Genomic DNA, 17,951 nt, shown 5'->3' with positions numbered 1-17,951 from the left:
AGGCCCAAGCTTAATAGCAGGAAGTTCAGGGTCCTCACAGTCTGACCCTGAAACCCTTCCACCCTCATTCTGCGTGCCAGCTGAGCTGAGCAGCTCAGTACCTCCAGCCCGCCTCTCTTTCTCTCTGGTCTTTCCATTTCTGTTGGTTCCCTGGGCCCTGCAAATAACTCCCTCCCATTTTTCCTGGTCCTGCCCCCTTGTTTGGGACATCACATCCTCCTCCATGACAAGCTGAAGCATAACCTCCTTTAAGAAGCTTCTCCCACCTGTCCAACCTGAAGCAATTGGTCCTCTTCCAGACTTTTAGACTCATACAACTCTGTACAAGCACTGGTGGCTTTCGGATGTGTGGCTATCACATAAGATAGTCATGCCCTTCCGCAGCCTTCCACAGAACCGTATGCCCAGGTGTCCATCAGATGTTTGCCATATAGAGAAGGCTGTGCCTGTTCTTTAATCTTTTGTAGCAAAGATCTCTGGACCTTACTCAATAATCTTTTAGGATTTAACTCCCGAGCCCTGCCCCATGCCACCCCTAGAGAAGCATCTTTATGCTAAAATTCCCCAGAGGGAATTTATGCCCATGTCCTCTTGTCCCCTCCTCCATGGCAATGCACAACAGCTGTTCGCCATCTTTTGTAAAATCACTTGAAAAAGGCTATTAAATCACTCCTCAGACTTCTCTTCTTTGAGTTACTTAATCCCAGTTACTTTCACTTCCCTTGTGGAACCAATGTACTTACCCCTTTGATCACCACGACTTCTCTTCTCTAAATGCGCTCTAAAGTCTGCATCTTCCCTTAAGCTGTGGACACTCCATTCACACACACTCTCCTAGAAGGGACCTGGCGAGGAAGCCCAGTTAGTGTGGTCAGCCTCTTCTCGGTGGGTTTCCTGACCATCTCTTGAAGGATGAATTTTAGGAACTTTTGACCCCGGGGTTCTAGACACAGGAGTGCCCCTCTCCGAATGGAAGGACATCTTCCAACCTGCATCCAAGGAAACATGAGTTTGTTTTATTTTCAGGTGAAATGGGTGAAGCTGGACTGTAAGATAGATTTTGTAATTGACATTGAAGACAAGACCGCTCAGTTGAAGGCCTGTTCTCCTTTGAAGTGAGTGCAGACTTTCCCCACCTTATCTGCCACTGCACATGCTGCTGCAGAGGACAGTTCGTTTGGTGGAGGGTGAAATTCTCTTCCTTTATCCCTGTGCTGCTCTGAGATTTGAGCCCTGTTAGTACTGTCAGTTGCCTTCCCTGGTTTAGAGCCAAAGGCCCATTTTCTTCTCTGCCCATCCTTCATGAGTGCGTCTCTGTAAGTGGTCCACTCCCCTCCTCCTTGTGGGTTATCTTGTGGGCATTCCCAGCCCCTCTCCTTGTGGCCAATGAAATAAATCAAGCTCCAGAAAGAACAGCGACCCAGATCTAAGCTGCTCTGAGAACCGTCTCTTCTCTTCAGGTCTCCCTGACCCCTGCCATACACACATGCAAACACACGCACATCCATGCACATGCATGTGCACACACACTCACACGCACACTCTCACAGCTTACAGAGCAGGACTTGGCCTTTCACACTGAGATTGACACTGCTTGGTGACAACAAAGCAGTGGTGGGGAAAGGTGCAATGACGTGGCCCTGGCCCTTCTTACGAGGCATGTCCGGTGATTCCGTTGAGCCCGGGAACCGGGAGGGCCACCGAGGTGTCACCTTTCCTTTACTCACTCCTCTCCCTTCTCCTGCCTGCTAGGCCCACAGTGAACAGCATCTATGGGGTGAATCCAAAGCACTTTCTCTGCTTAATCCTTCTTTCCCTACATGTGATTTTTTTTTTTTTTTTTCTGTTTTGAAATAGTAACAGTTGCCTCCTTAAACAATCTTTGTTTTTGTCCTAGCCAGGGAAGTCAAAGGTGCACCAGGGCTTGTTTCTCAATGCGAGGAGGAAAAAGAAGGGAAATCCAGTTAGTCTTCTCTTCCCCAACCCCAGTCAAGCCTACTCTCCCCATTTCCTTTCTCATGCTGCCCAGTCTACAGTCACACCTGCCGGGTGGGGGGAGCCCCTTAACAAATGCAGATGACACTACTTTTCCCCAACTTCTCTTATAATTCCAAAAGGGCGGGAGGGTATATGTGTGTGTATTTATAACGTTATCATGTATATGTATACGTATATTTATATGTATATGTATATATAATGTGGTATGTATATATAAAATGAAAAATGATGCAGAACTTAATGACTTGGAAATATCTTACTGGGAAAGACAACCATCTTAAAAGGAATCATTTTTATTGCATCAACAATGGAATGTGTTTTCATTCATTCAAAAGTAAATATTTATGGGGATCCTCTTACATGCCAGGAGCTGGGCTAAGTGCTGGGTTTAGAGATGCAAGCGAGGCAGACCTGGGCCCTCATCTCAGGGAGCTGCTGTCGAGTGAGGCGGCAGATAAAAGTCAAGTCATGGAATAAATGGCAATCACAATGACGAGTGCCAGGATGGATAGGACAGGGAGCATGAGGGACACCCCGTCCACAGGTGAGGAGAGGGGCCAAGGAAGGTGTCCTGTAAGCAGAGGTTCCCGGCAGGTGCGGGAGTTACCTGAAAGAAGGGAAGAGTTGAAGTGTGCTTCCAACCTCACGAGCAATGCACGACAGAAGATACCGACTAAACTCAGTTGACCCTAAATATAGTGGATAGTAACGTTAAGGAGGATTCGAGTCGTCAGGGCATGAAACCAAACATTTCAGCCAAGGATCAGATGCAACACTCAATCATGATACTTCAAATAGAGGAAAACGTGGACCTGCCTTTGGAAGCAGTGCAAGCCACGCATGCTCCTGCTTCTGAATGGCTCTTGGGTTCCAACAGTTATTTGTATTGTATTGTTGTTGCTTGTTTTAGCCCATCATCACTCTAAAGTTCAAGGTTCATTTGGATGCACTAGCTGCTATAATGTCTGATTTCCTTTTGATGAACTACTCTCCAGGAAACAGTCAGACTTTAAGTGTCACTTGAATATGCCTTATCTAACCCGTGTTGGCTTTCCTAACCTAAAAGTACCTTTCAAAGCATTAAAACGCCTCTTAAGATGTGCCTCTGATTTTTAGATTTCATTATGTTTATTGCTCTTTCCTGAACGGAAGCTGTGTTGAGTGTGACTGGGGTTTCGTCCACACTTTAACTGAGGGGAGTGTTGCTTCCCCAAAGAATAGGTGCTTCTCTGGGAGATTCATACTGTGCGTGCCCCAATGGCTAGAGAGAACATTCTGTGTGATAAGTGCTCCATAACTTTTTTTTTAATTAAATTCAGTTTTATTGAAATATATTCACATACCACACAATCATCTATGGTGTACAATCAACTGTTCACAGTACCATCATCCATAACTTTTTAATCCTTTCCTTTGTGTTCTGTTTTCTTTTTAAAGGCTTGAGTTGTCTGTTGAAAACATCTTCCACGACTGGCTTGAAAGTTCTGGAATACCAGAGGTACACACTAGATCACTGCTTTAGGGGAGTCTGTGGAGAATAAGTTTGCTATTTTGCGTATTAATCATGACGGTAATTTTTATTAAATATAAAAGTAATAATCTTGCTGAGTTGGAGTAGCCCTGAGTGAGGAAAATGCTGGTCCCCCCCCCCCCCGTCGCACTTTATCCCTGCCGTCACAGGGTGGCTTCTGGCCACTGCCTCAGGTGACCATGGTGCTACAGGGGGACATGGTGGCAGACTCTGCTCAGGGTGCTAAATGAGCTCTTGACAAAACAAGGTGTATTTTGGGTGGCATCACCAAGCAACAGTTCAATGCCACCAGTGGGTTGAGCCCTGCACCTCCAGGTCCACTCTTCGGGTCTAGCCGGGCAAATGCGGTGGGTTGCCTGCAAGTCTCCTCTGCCCATGTGGTACCCATGGCATCTGTCCTTCATTTCCCCAGCACGGCTGCCCCTCAGCTTCCTGCCCTGGTTCTGCATCTCTGGCTCAGGCTGGTTTTCTCACCTGGATGACTGTTTAGACCCATTTCTTGTCTTAGGGAGCTGGGCCCACTCCTTGAGTTTTAGTTATGTCCTTTTATTTCAAGCCTATCGGCAACTCTGAGAGAAACACATTTTCCCAGCAAACCCTGGCTATGCAGAAATCACTTGGCCTGGAGCTTCCTCTTTACTTTGTTCTCTCCAAGTCCGGTAACTCTCAGAGTCTAATGGGCAGTCTCAGGCTACCTCGCCAGCCAAATGCTCACCCTAGAGCTGGGATCTGGGAAGTCCAAGGGTCGGGTTCTGGAGGTGGCTGGAGAAGACACTGCAGGCCTGGGTCTCTTCTGGTCTGGGCCGGCCCCCAGAGCAGCTGCAGATCGGTCCTGACTCATCACAGTTCATGGTGTCTGGAGAGGCCCCCCATGGTGGTGGGAAACTGCCCTGGGCTCAGGCAAGCCGCCCCTGTAGCCTACCAGTTTCTGGTTTCTGGTCTATTGGCACATGGTTGGTTATATGAGCTTTCCCTTGGGAGTGTCTGGATGTCAATGAATGTCTGTGAACCATGAAATTAAGGAGCAGGAGGGGCTCTTCTCCATTGTCTTTTCATCCCTCCACTCAAGTCTTTGTCCTTTTCTACCACACAGGGGAGAAGGTTGGCCACCAGCCACCATTAGCTCAGATTCCTTAAAGAGGACATATTGCCTTTAGGTCAGGAATGCGTGTCACCTGTTAAAAGTTATTTGTTTGGCCCAATCCTTCTGGGTGCAAAAAAAAAAAAAAAGGAAAAAAGATAAAATACTCTAGTCTTTAAAAAAACGAAAACAAAAACAAAAATGGGGGTAGGGCAAGGCCACACCTGGTCCTAGGAGGACACACTTTCCACTCATGTATATTATAATGAGGTCCTGTGTTTTCTAAGAAGGTGACTTCCAAAAACCAGACCACTCCCTGAGAACAAAAATCCAGAGAAAACAAAGTTAAGGTCCATTCAGTCCTGAACGGTCGAGCCTCCCCCTTCATATTTTAGATGGGGGAGCATTTGCTGAAGTCCTCTTAGTGGAGCCTACCCAGGCTGCTTCAAGCTTCCCAGACATTCTTGGCATGGCCTAGGGGCTGGGAAGAAAGGGGAGTTCCCAGACTCCTGAATTTCCTCGCCTGGAACAACAGGGCTGCTGTTTGCAGCAGTTAGGCCAGAGGGAAGGGGGAAGAAAGAGTCCTTAATCACTTGCCTGGCAGCGGGCGCACCCCGCTTTGCTGCAGCCCTGGGGCTGACCCTCTCCCCCAGCTGGCTCTGTGATTCCCACCCTCCGCCCCCCACCCCCAAGAGGAGATGGCTTTGCCACCAGCAGGAGAATGGAGCATTCAATGAATGAAACAGAATGGAACATTCATGGAAACAGTATGGAAGGGAGAGGTTTGCCTCTGAGCTGTACATTTTTTCCAAAGGTCTCGTTGCATCAGTGACAGCCTATAGCATAGACAAGAATCTCTGCTATAAACTGATGAAATCTGCTGTCAAAACGCAGCCAGGTGCAATGAGGCCAGCCCAGCTATAAATCGTCTTTAAGACCCAACTGGTGTTTCCTTGGGCGCTTAACTGTTGAGTAAAAACAACAGCATCAGAGGAAAAAAAAAAGACCCTGATTTAGTGCCCATCTTTTCGTTGGCAAATGATCAGGCAGCATCTTTTCATCCCTTCTACCCACTTTCTGCTGTTATTTATATGGTCCATGATGATTTACCTGCTCTCAGCCCTGTTCGTACTTCTCTAGAGTCCCTTCTCGTTCCCGCCTCTGTAAAACGGCCCGCAAAAGCCTGGAGACCCCCCGGTTGCAGGAGGCTGGCCGTGAATGGGACACCTTGTTCTTTGTCCCCATCATTAGACTATAAAGTTACTAGTATGCTGGGCCTGGAATGCGCTGACATTGCCCCGACCCTCTTTGTTCTCGTTAAAATTTTCGGTGGACCAGGAATTGAAGTCATTCATGACCAAAGAGTTAGGTTCTGCTGGCGAAGTTCTCATTCCGCAGGTTACAGAGGCTTTTTGTCTCCTCTCAGGAAGGCTTGCCTCGTGGTTGGCCTCGATTTTCCTTCTTGGCCATGTTAAATGGAATTCATTAAAAAAAAAAAAAAATGTGGAAATAGCTTCACAGAAATAATAGTAAGCATGAGCCCCAAGGAAGGAAAATAAAATCAAATCCAAACCTCTTTGAGGAAAAACGTCCCAACCCTCAACCCTGTAACCTTTTGCCAAAACAGATTTAAAATCGATCATTATTATAGATTATTATCATATCAATCAGTATTATAGATAATTTTCTTTTATGACAGTTTTGCTGATTATAGAAGTATTACACAGTTCATCTGGAATATGAAAAAATCTTTGTAGATACAAAAATAAAAATGACCCTGAGATGATTATTTCAGTCATTTTTTTGGATGTATGAATACATGTTTTACTCTTTTCTTTCTCTCCCTTTCTAAAATTTAAGATAATATTCTCTCTGTAGCAAGTTCAAACAAAAGTGAAAAAAAAAACCGTTGCCCCCTTCTTCTCCCCAGAGATAATCAGTGTCTGCTAACAGTTCTGTATGAGTGCTTCCACACATTTTCTGTGCTGTGCAGCACGAGGTGCATATACTTTTTAAACAAAATTGGAATATTATTATCCAAAGTTAAAGTTTTCACTTAATAATATCTCTTGAGCAGTTTCCCATGTCCCTTTAATATAATTCAAGAGAAATAATTTTAACAGCTATATAGCTTTCTAATGAATGGATATACCATAATTTAATACTCAGAGCCCCACTGTTGGAATAGTACATATTGTTTCTAAGAAAGTTGCACATTCTGCTAATGTAGACATTCTAGAATTAGATATTTTTAAAATGTATCTATTTATTGAAAAATTATTTGCAATCTTCTCATCCCAACTGTATTAGTTAGGGTTCTCTAGGGAAACAGAATCAATAAGAGATATCTATAAATACAAGATTTTATAAAAGTGTCTCACACAACTGTGTGTATACACGAGTCCAGATTCTGTAGGGCAGGCAGCAAACTGGCAACTCCAATGAAGATGTTCAATGAACTTCTCAGACAGTGAACTGGCAACTTCAATGAACGTGTTCAATGAATTCCTCAGGAACGAACTGGCAGCTTCGATGAACTCCTCAGGAAAAGCTTCACTGGTCAGCTGAAGAAGAAGTGAAGGTTCGCTTAAGAGTCTTCAACTGATTGGATTAAATCCAGCTGACTGCATTCTCTCATTGTGGAAGACACATTGATGTAATCAGTCACAGGTGCAGCCAGCCAACTGATGATTTAAGAAACCAGCCTTCTGGTTTATTAACCAGCATTCAAAAGTCTTTGCAGTAACGTTTAGGCCAGTGCTTGCTTGACCAGACACCTGTGCACCATCAGCTGGCCAAGCTGACACATGAACCTAACCATCACACCAACCCGAGCAAGACAGGGTCCATTTCGTAAGACAGCTTGTACTTGTAATGGTCACTCCACATTTATGCCTCATGCAGTGGATTGTCAATTGTAAGTGACAGAAACTGGCAGCAAAGTAACTTCAGCAAACAAGAGAAGTTATTGGCTCAAATAATGGGAACACCTAACTTCATTCATGGCTTGATCTGGGGACTCAACTGTTGTCAGAGATCTCTGGCCATCTCTCAGTTTTGCTTCTTTCTGTGATAGCTTTATTCTTGGGAACATTTTCCTTGTATAGTGGCAAAGGTGGTCACCAGCCTACCTGCCTACATGTCTATAAATAAATTTTTATTTCTTTTCATGTCTCCCTCCCTGCCACCACACAAGAACATATATCCCAAGCCTCTTTTTTTAATGCAATTTTATTGAGCTATAATCACATAATATCCAGTCATTCAAAGTGTACAATCAGTTGTTCACAGTATCATCATATAGTTGTGCTTTCATCACCACAATCAAACTTGGAACATTTTCATTACTCCAAAAAATAAAATGAAAATGAAAATGAAAAAGAATATCCAAAACATCCCATTCCCCTCCTCTCACCATTGTTTATTTACTTTTTTTAATACAGTTTAATTGAGATATATTCACACACACTACACTCATCCAGTGTACAATCGGTTATTCACAGCACCATCATACAGTTGTGCGTTCATCACCAGAATCAAATTTTTGAACCTTTTCCTTACTCCAAATTAAAAATAAAAGCAAAAAAGAACACCTAAATCTTTTCATCCCTTCCATCCCACCCTATTCTACATCTAATTTTTCTCTCCATTTTTCCACTCATCTGTCCATATACTGGATAAAGGGAGTGCGAGCCACAAGGTTTTCACAGTCACACAGTCACACTGTGCAATCTTCATAGTTATACAGTCGTTTTCAAGAATCACGGTCACTGGGTTGCAGTTTGACAGCTTCAGGTATTTCCCTCTAGCCACTCCAACACACTAAAAACTAAAAGGTGATATCTATATAGTACATAGGAATACCCTACAGAATGACCGCTCTACTCCCTTTGAAATCTCTCAGCCACTGGAACCCCACTTTGCTTCATCTTTCTTCCCCCTTTTGGTTAAGAAGATCCTCTCTACCCCATTGTGCTGTGTCCAGGTTCATCCTCAGGAGTCATTTCCCACATTACCAGGGGGATTCACACCCCTGGGAATCACATCCCACGTAGGGGGGAGGGTAGTGAGTTCACTTGCTGTGTGGGCCAAGCCTCTTTTAAAACATTTATGTGCAAAGACTAGAAATAACTTTTCTCTCTTGAGCCTTTCTTCTGTACACCCGTATTTTAGTAGTTACACTCTAAGTCCTCCCTCTCTTTGATCTCTTCCCCCCATGCAATCAATTGCCAAGTCCTGAGGTCCTTACTCTCATACTTATCAAATTGCTGAGTTTTTTTCCTTTCCTAGTCCCCCCACTGTTTTTTCATTGTATTTTGCTTGGATTTGTGCGGTAGCTAATTGGCCTTTTAGCCTCCAAGTTCTTCTCCTTTCCACCCATCCTTTACATCCATATGAAAAATATCTTATCAAAATATAGCTCAGATCCATTCTCTTCACCAAAGCCTTGTCCCCATTGACAATACATTTAGAACAAACTCGTTGGCCTGTTGTTTGAGGCTAAGAGCAGTACTGGTCCAAGCTACTTTTGTAACCTTATTTCCCACCACTCCTGGGCATGTGCCCAATCATAACTACCAGTCTCCTAATATTTGTGAGCTTTAACTTCTAGCCTTGCTTTGCACGGGCTCTTTGTACTCCTTGGAATACTTTCCTTTCTCTGAATTTAGCATTTATCATAACTTGCTTCACATTATTGCTATTTGCGTATGCCTCTCATGCTATCCCCACTACTCCCAGGGAACAAGTATTATATCTGACTCATCATCGCACTACCTGTTGTAGTGTACATTCATTTGGGGCCTTGCACATAGATGCTTGGGGGCTGTGCTGTCTAATACAGTAGCCACTAGACACGTGTGGATATTTAGCACTTGAAATCCATCTAGTGCACCTGAGGGGTTGAATGTTTAATTTCATTTAATTTTAATTTGTTAACTGTAAAAACGAATACTCGATTCCATCATTGTTTAGAACAGCTTGAGTAGGTGAGTGAATCTACTTTGCACCTGTAAATTTTATGAACTCTAAATACAGACCAAGCATTTCAGGTTAAAATTTAGCATACAAGGTGAGATGTGCTAGAGTATAACATACACATCAGCTATAGAAGCTGTAGTCCACTAAAAAGAGGTTAAGTGTGTTAGTAAATTTTTTTTTTTTAATATTGGTTACCTGTTGTGCCAGTTTGAATGTATTATGTCCCCCAAAATGCCATGTTCTTTAATGCAGTCTTGTGGGGGGCAGACATGTTAGTGTTGATTAAGTTGAAACCTTTTGATTGAGTGTTTCCATGGAGATGTGACTCACCCAAGTGTGAGTGACACTTTGATTAGGGTGTGACCTGTTGATTAGATTATTTCCGTGGAGTTGTGGCCACACCCATTCAGCATGGGTCTTGATTAGTTTACTGGAGTCCTTTAAAAGAGCCACATAGGCCCAGACGGTTGCTGACGCTGACACTTGGAGATGTTTGAGGATGCAGACAGAAGGACATTTGGAGATGTTAAGCTAAGAGATGAAGCCCAGAGTATGCCCCAGGATAAATTAAGAGAACACCCCCAGATGCTTAGAGAGAAACATTCTGGGAGAAAACCATTTTGAAACCAGAACCCCGGAGCAGATGCCAGCCATGTGCCTTCCCAGCTGACACAGGTTTTCTGGACACCATCGGCCATCCTCCAGTGAAGTTACTCTGTTGTTGATGCCTTAGTTTGGACACTTTTATGGCCTTAGGACTATAACTTTGTAACCAAATAAACCCCCTTTATAAAAGCCAATCCATTTCTAGTATTTTGCATTCCAGCAACATTAACAAACTAGAACACCTGTTGAAATCGTAATATTTTGGATGCATTGCATTAAATAAAATATATCACTAAATTTAATTTTACTTGTTACTTTTTAGTCTTTAAATGTGGCTACTAGGAAATTTGAAACAAACATGGCACACATTACATTCCTATTGAATAGTGCTGCTCTAAAGCTATGTTAGTTGAATTCAAATCCGAGTGCATCATGCTTAAAATCACCTACCGAATAGGTATGACTGAAATCATCTGTATTTTTGTCAAATGAATTGACACAGATAGCGCTGGCTGGTCCATAGACCCCTTTTTCCATTTGCATGATTATCCAGCAGCATGATTATAATCCACAGGTAATGCAGTGGGTCACAGTGCTGCATTCACAATAGGTGTTCAGAAGGGCATGAGCTAATTACCAACGTAGCTTTAGCGCTTAATTTCAGCTCCCAAGAGACCTGTTTCCCGAGGTGCTGACAAGCAGGCAAGCTCACTCATGTGAACTCCACAGCCCTCCTGGGCATCCATGTACTCTTTGGGGGAAGTGCTTAATCAGCCCCCAAATGGCAGAATCACTGGCAGCAGTGGCAGGGAGGCTGACAGAAAAGATGGATGACGTAGCCAACCACAGTGTCCTGGAAATAGGAATCAACTGAAGTTCCCAGACTTGTCCCCAAATCCCAGAATCTAGAACAGCAGGTTATTTTGTCATTTTGGGAAAATGCCCCTTCTTTCCCAGTAAACACCTCCAACAAGCCAAAGACCGCACAAGCAAAGGATGGAAAACCTAGAGAGAAAATGCTGCAATCACAAAATTGAAGAAACCTGATAATATATGATGCAAGAGACTTTATGTCATTGGAGCCACAATGTGCTGTTAGCATAGAGAGAGCCAGGTGGTTTATTAGAATGGTTTACAGTCTTCTTTTAGCACTTTTTGTGTAATATTATCAACATGATTTTAAGGCCCACTGGTTGCTCAATTCCAGTGGTATCTTTAAGAATTCTACACTTAATGGTCAGTCAAGAAAACTGACACTGGTTATTTTGAAAATTCCAGAGAAATTATATTTTTAAAATTATATGTGCTATGAGATTTTTGGTTCTTTAATATCAATAATAGCAGTTGCCATGATATGGTGTGCTTTTTGGGCTCCAAAAATTTGGCTGTCATTTCTGTGCAGTGGTTCAACTCACATTTTTGAAGTGACACACCATCTTGTCAAGGATTCTTAGAGATATGTTGAATAGCTACTTTGGTCTCAATCAGCAGAGTAACGAGATAAGAAGAGATTTTATTATTTTTTAATTTTTTGCCTAATTTTCCTTATTTTGGGCTCCTGTGGCTTCATGCATCTTTCTAATATCTCTCTGACCAGTTCTGCATTTCTTGTGAATTCCCTTCACAATGGCCAATATAAATTACCCAAGCCAACCACATTGTATTTTATTCCCCTAGGATGAATATGCTTTGGGTGTAATGTTATTATTATTATTTATGTCCCAAATGATGTTTCTAGTCTACAAAAATTAAAAGTTGTTGTCTGGTGGTATGAGAGAGAGAAATGTGGGAAGGTTCTATTCTCCCAGAGAGTAGTAGGTAACTGAAGGTTTGCTCATGTTCTTTGGTGGGTGTTGTGTATTATTGGGGACATCTAATTTGACACTGTCCAAATCTATTGACCTCTTCAGAGCGCAAGTCATCATGACGAAATAAGAGATATTTTCCTTTGGTTTCCCCAAATGGAAGCTTTGTGTCTTTGTCCTTTTCTCTCCCTTTCAAAACCTGATTTCCAGCAAGAATCTTATCTTAGTTTGCCAGGTCTGCTGTGACAAATACCACACACTGGTTGGCTTAAACCACAGGAATTTATTGACTCATAGTTTGTTGGCTAGAGGTCAAGATCAAGGTACCTGCAGGCCATGCTTTCTCCCGTAGTGTGTAGCATTCTGGAGCTGACCTGCCGCAATCCGTGGGGCTCCTTGGCTTGTGGATGCATCTCTGCCTCCATCACTTGGTGATCTCTCTCTCCTTCTGTGTCTTCTCCTCTGGTTTCTTCTTCCATTTTCAATTTCCCTTCCTTATAAGGACATCAGCCACATTGGATTAAGGCCCATCCTCATTCAGTTTGGCCTCACCTGAACTGGTGACATCTTCAAAGGTCCTATGTACAAATGGGTTCACATCTACAGGACTGGGAGTTAGGACTTGAACATGTCTTTTGTGGGGGGCACGATTCGATCCCTGACAAATCTGAATCTCAGACTAGGCTCCATGTGAATAAGAACAATTAAAAATGTCTCCTCTCCCTTGAAGATTTACTTTGTGGCAGAATCTTACAAAGATAGGTAGCCATCTATAGATGTCTGTAGAAGCCTACTTAGCTTCTGTAGTAGATCTGTCAAGCATGGGTGAGACCAGGTGGAGGAAGCTCCCTCCAGGATCTGAAACCACGTCTCCGAGTCCAGTGCTTTCCCTTCCTTCCCCGCTTCCTTCCATGAATATACACTGTATATCTCTTCTTTTTGAGGGACTGTGGGTTATTCAAAGATGAAACACAGACCTTGCCCTCCAGATACTTAATAATTTAGTAGGAAAAACAGATACACACATAATGAACCTAAGGCAGAATACAACAAGTGGAGAAAAACTAACCATGAGGAGTTGAGAAGAAAGAGGTCATTTCCAGTGTGTGGAAGCAGAGAGGGTTGAGCAGGTCTCAAAGGAGCAAGTGTAGACAGCTGGAAATTGTGGAGAAAGTCCATTTCTGGCAGGTAGGAAATAGTATGCCTGTTTGAGCACATTGAGTAGGATCAATTCTCAGTGAGTGGTGGCTGATTAACTAGTTTGTCATAACCACAAATAAGACCCCGAGAGTAATGCCCCAACACCAGGGAAATGGAGGCAGTTTGCCTGGCTTGGGGGTGGGGCCAAGGACCCCTCCCCGTCAACCTCCCCCTCAGCTCCCTCCCACGCCCCTATCCCTACCATAGTCTAAACAAAGGCCATTCCATCCCTGAATAATAAAAAGGTGAATGCCATTATTTTTTTAGGGGTAAAATACACTGGGCAAATGTATTTTGATCATGATTTGGAGCAGTGCTGTTTCCCCCCTCCCTTTCCCTTGTTAGTAACGAGTTTATTGTGTGTTTTGCACAGAAAGCAGGATCTGCAAAGGGGGCTAATTAGTAAGGCAGGATGCACCCAGATGAGACAGAGACTCAAATGTGATTAGTGGAGTTCACACAAGATTCAGGAGCCCAGGAGCCACCAAAGGTTTGGAGGAGAAGCAGTGATAGGATTTGAGTGACTCTTAGGTACATGTGCAGGTGGGCCGACAACCTTGCGTGGAAAGAAGACTGTCTGGAAGTAAGTCCATGTCTTTCCCCTCAGCACAGGTCCAAGGAGACTTTTGGAGTGAGAGGAAAGGTTACGCTGATTTTTTAACATGTGAATGGCCATGTCTAGAGGCTATTCGTTTAAAATGGATACTTCTAAAAAATGTCATTAAATATCTGATGACCAGTGGTGTCTACCTGGAGAGTACATACAAAGGGCACAGGAACATCTACAGGCACCCTCCAAAGAATAAGCCACGTAAAACGAGCACAAAGTCATGTAGCGCAGCTAATGTGTCCATGTTCTGCTGAGTGAGGAGGGAGAACACTGCAGAAGTTGAGTGGGACTGAAGCTTGGGCATCTGTTTTTCAAGTGAGCTCAGGGGAAGGCATGTGAGGATGGCTTTCTTAGTTGGAATAAAGAGCATTTTAGAACATTTTTCTTTAAAAAGAATAAAATTTCTGGACTGTCTCAGATGGACTCATCCATGTTCAGGGTGTGACACTGTGGAGAGAAGTGCAATATTTGCTTGGTGACTAAAGGTAAACCTGCCATCCTGCCCTTTGAACCAAAAGGAAAAGGAAGCAGATGCCGCTAGTTTTGAAATGTCTGTTTGACTCAGTCCAGCTGATGGAGACAGTGGTAGGTTAGTCGTGGCCTTTGTACACATGGGTTTTAATAAAGAGATAAGGCTGGGAACTCTCTGGAAGCATAGCTTTGTGGGCTTAGGTTAGAGGTCCTCAAGGCCATCTGGTAGGCTGAGACCTGGTCATGCATCAGAATCACCTGAAAGCCTGTTTTAAACTACAGATCCCACTGACTCCGTACCTACCTGAGTCAGAATCTCCATAGGTAGTGCTGGGACTGGCTGATATAATTCATAATTATGCCAGATCTGGAATACATTCTTAACCATTTTATAAATCTGTGTCCTTCTTTTGTAAGTACAATCTAAACTCTGACAGTCCTTCAGTTGTGTATTCTTTCCAAGAGATCGAAATATTTGGCTTTGAGATTTGGTTTTCTTTCCACCAATCTGCCACCATTGTGTTGGGCAGTGAGGATACAGAGCTGAAAGGGCACAGGCCCTGGCCATGAGCTCTTTGAGGGGCACCTGCAAGCCAACCACTGAATATAGTCCAACAAACATACAAGGGGCCTCTGCCCCCAGAGACCTGGAAGGAACCATAGCGTTTGACCTCCCAAATTTGCCATGTTTGGCTGGGTTGCTAAGTCTTAGAAAACAACATGTTTGGAAGCAGTCCTACTCAGTCATGAGTCATCCAATTCATTGTGAAAGGGGACCAGTGTGATTGTCCTCCAGGTGCAAAGTCTGGTGGGCCCTCTTCAGGCCCACAGAGAGATCCACTCAAGGATTATTGCATCCCTTATTAGGAGAGACACTATTTAATAGGATTTCATTGTAAGGGAGCTTTATTTCACAGAAAGAGATCTTTAGAAAGATGGAGCAATGTAAATTTGAAGATTTTGGACAAAGATGTCAACCTCAGAATATAAACCATTGTATCAATAGAAAAATATCTGATTTTTTTTTTTAAAGAAGAACTTCTATTCTCTCTTTTATCTATTCTCTCTTCTTTTATTAGGCTGCAGACACAGTCTGGTCAACTCTTCATTAAAGGCAGATTGTTTTATATTTGTATTGTGCTCTTCCCACACCTGGAGGGCACAGCCCTGACAACCAACACTTGTTTAAGTTGTTCACATATGAACATACTTACATGGAATCTTGGCTGTTGGATGTTGCATAGCCTTGTTGCACATCTTAGTTTTCAGATCGTAACCACTAAGGTGGCCCTCCTAAGAGATCATGAGACTTTGTGACAGCATCTGCTGTCAGAGCACCCTGCTCACAAGGAATGCTATGAGAAGCGCTTGCCTGCTTTAGAACACAGGGCTTTTCCTTCTTGTCTTCTGTGGACTGCTCTTATGGAATACAAAATAGATTAATATTTAATTTCTGCATATGGTATATATGGGTGGATATGGCTTCTTTTGTCTCATGGTTAAAGAAATCTTTTCTGGTATTGCATCACTTTCAGTCTGTTGTAGAATCATCCGATATGAACAAGTTTTAAAGGACAACTCATCTTCTTCTTACTAGGGGGGAGGGTAGTCACAGGAAAGATTTAGTGATTTGCCCAAACTTAGAACTCTAGGTAGTAGCAGGTGGCAGATCTAGGGCTTAAACGCATGACTCAATCTTCAGTCCATTAGACTAAAGCATTTTGTAATTTTTAGCCATATTGCTTTTTTTTTAATTGTGGAAATAGATATGCAATGTAAAATTTCCAATCTCAACCACTCCTAAGCATATAATTCAGTACATTTGCAATGTTCTGCTACCCTAACCATCCTCTATTACCAGAACTTTCACAGCACCCCAAAGAGAGATCCTACACCCATTATGCATTAACTCCCCTTTCCCCTTCCCCCAGCCCCTGGTAACCTGTACTCTACTTTCTGTTGCCATGAGTTTGCATATTCCAGTTATTTCATATAAGTGGAATCATATAATATCTGTCCCTTGGTGTCTGACTTATTTCACTCAAAATGACATCTTCAAGATTCATCCATATTGTAGCAAGCATCAGAATGTCATTCCTTTTTATGGCCGTATCATATTCCATTGTATGGATATACCACGTTTTGTTTATCCATTAATCTGTGGATTGACATTTGGGTTACTTCCACCTTTGGGCAGCAGTGTTGCTTTTAATCCAACCTGGCTTGGTCACTTCAGTGCCTAAGTTTTTACAGAGACCAATGAGTACATAATAAATGAATACAACAGAGAGCCCTGAGCCATGATTTTTAATATAATTAATGGCTGTTCTTTTTCCTGAAACTGTCCTTTAGTGGCTAAAAATGTGCTTTGTGTGTGCAGTAATGGGAACCTTACTTTCTAGGACTTTTCACAAATATATTTTATGTGTATACGGTTCTCTTTTCTATTTAGATATTTCTAAATGATAGCCTAAATGTTCTGCATAGGAAATAGTGGGCTTTATTTCATTGAAGAACAGGTGTGGTTTTTGGTGTGAGGTGTGTGTGTGTGTGTGTGTGTGTAGAGACTGTTTAGGTTTTTGCCTTTGGAAAGATACAGTTACTCCTCCCTTGAGACGGAAACTAACTTAGAGAATAAATACCAGGTCACCCAAAACAAACAAACAAGAGAAAGCAGTTGGCTGAACAGGAAGTGTCTTTGTGTACCTTCTAAAGTATTTAAGAGATGTTTGCCATATCTTCTTATTTGCTCTCAAAAGCAAACTCTTAACTAGAGTCCCTGGCTTTCACCCTCGGTGTGTTCTCTTTGCTGAACCAGAGCGTGAGAGTGTCAGGTAGCACAGGCCAGTGGCGGCCAGCCAGCAAGGATGTCACAGGTCAGTGGTGATGGTCAATGATTGTCCAACTGCCCAGATCCAAATGTGTGGTTTGAAAAAGGGCAGCGTTCTTGTCACACGCCTCTGCGGGGCAGCTGTCCGTTATTTATTGGAGCTTGGCAATGAATATGTTCCGAGAATTGTCAAGCAGAAAACCCTGTCTTCCCAGGTCAGTCCTCCAGCGTGGACCTTTACGAGCTCAGTATTTTCTGCTTCTGATCCTAAGTATAATCACCCCTGTAACACTGTATGTGGGGCCCAACCAATCTGATCGCTTGAGATGTGAGGCTGCATTATTTTGAGGTTAATGCACAAGAGTGGAGGCTGGGTGGAGGCCGAGAGCCCATCAGATTATATATAAACTGATGTTTGCCCAGGGCCCATTATCATGGCGTTTCATTCGACAAGCCCAATTATCTATTAGAGGGAAAGGGTCATTAATACAGGAAATGCAGCTTTGGAGTCAGTTCTACCACCACTAAGCTGTGTGGCCTTGGACAAGTCACTTACCTTCTCTAAGGAATTTGGGGAGCTGGCATGGGGGGAGCTGGGGTCATTACAGGCTGCCTGGTACCACACTGTGTCCTGTGCCCCAGGTGGGCCTGTTCACCTCTATCAAAAGGAAAGTCAGGATTTATTGTTTTCTGGGTTTTGTTTTTTTGAGCATCTTCCTCTCCTCTCTGGCAATTTGTTGCATTGCCCTCAGATCTGAAATCTGCCCTTAGTTTGGGGTTATACTGGGAGGGTTTTTATATGTTTTTTTCCTGAGTGGTGTTTTACAGATTCACACTCT

General features: G+C 43.1%; 1 protein-coding gene across 6 annotated transcripts in view; it reads left to right on the top strand.

Moving 5' to 3' along the window:
- The window catches only part of LOC119545490 (aminopeptidase O (putative)), a 358,623-nt gene that overhangs the window by 247,751 nt on the left and 92,921 nt on the right, over positions 1–17,951 (top strand). For all 6 annotated transcript variants that reach the window (XM_037851043.1, XM_037851041.1, XM_037851039.1 and 3 more), the window contains one exon: positions 3,436–3,496. In XM_037851043.1, the coding sequence (XP_037706971.1) occupies positions 3,436–3,496 (61 nt within the window). The remainder of the gene's footprint in view (positions 1–3,435; positions 3,497–17,951) is intronic.

The sequence above is a fragment of the Choloepus didactylus genome, chromosome 10 (assembly GCF_015220235.1).
Source record: "Choloepus didactylus isolate mChoDid1 chromosome 10, mChoDid1.pri, whole genome shotgun sequence".
Taxonomy (NCBI): Eukaryota; Metazoa; Chordata; class Mammalia; order Pilosa; family Megalonychidae; genus Choloepus; species Choloepus didactylus.
Note: the sequence above shows the minus strand (reverse complement) of the source record. Positions and strands in the feature narration are given on the sequence as shown.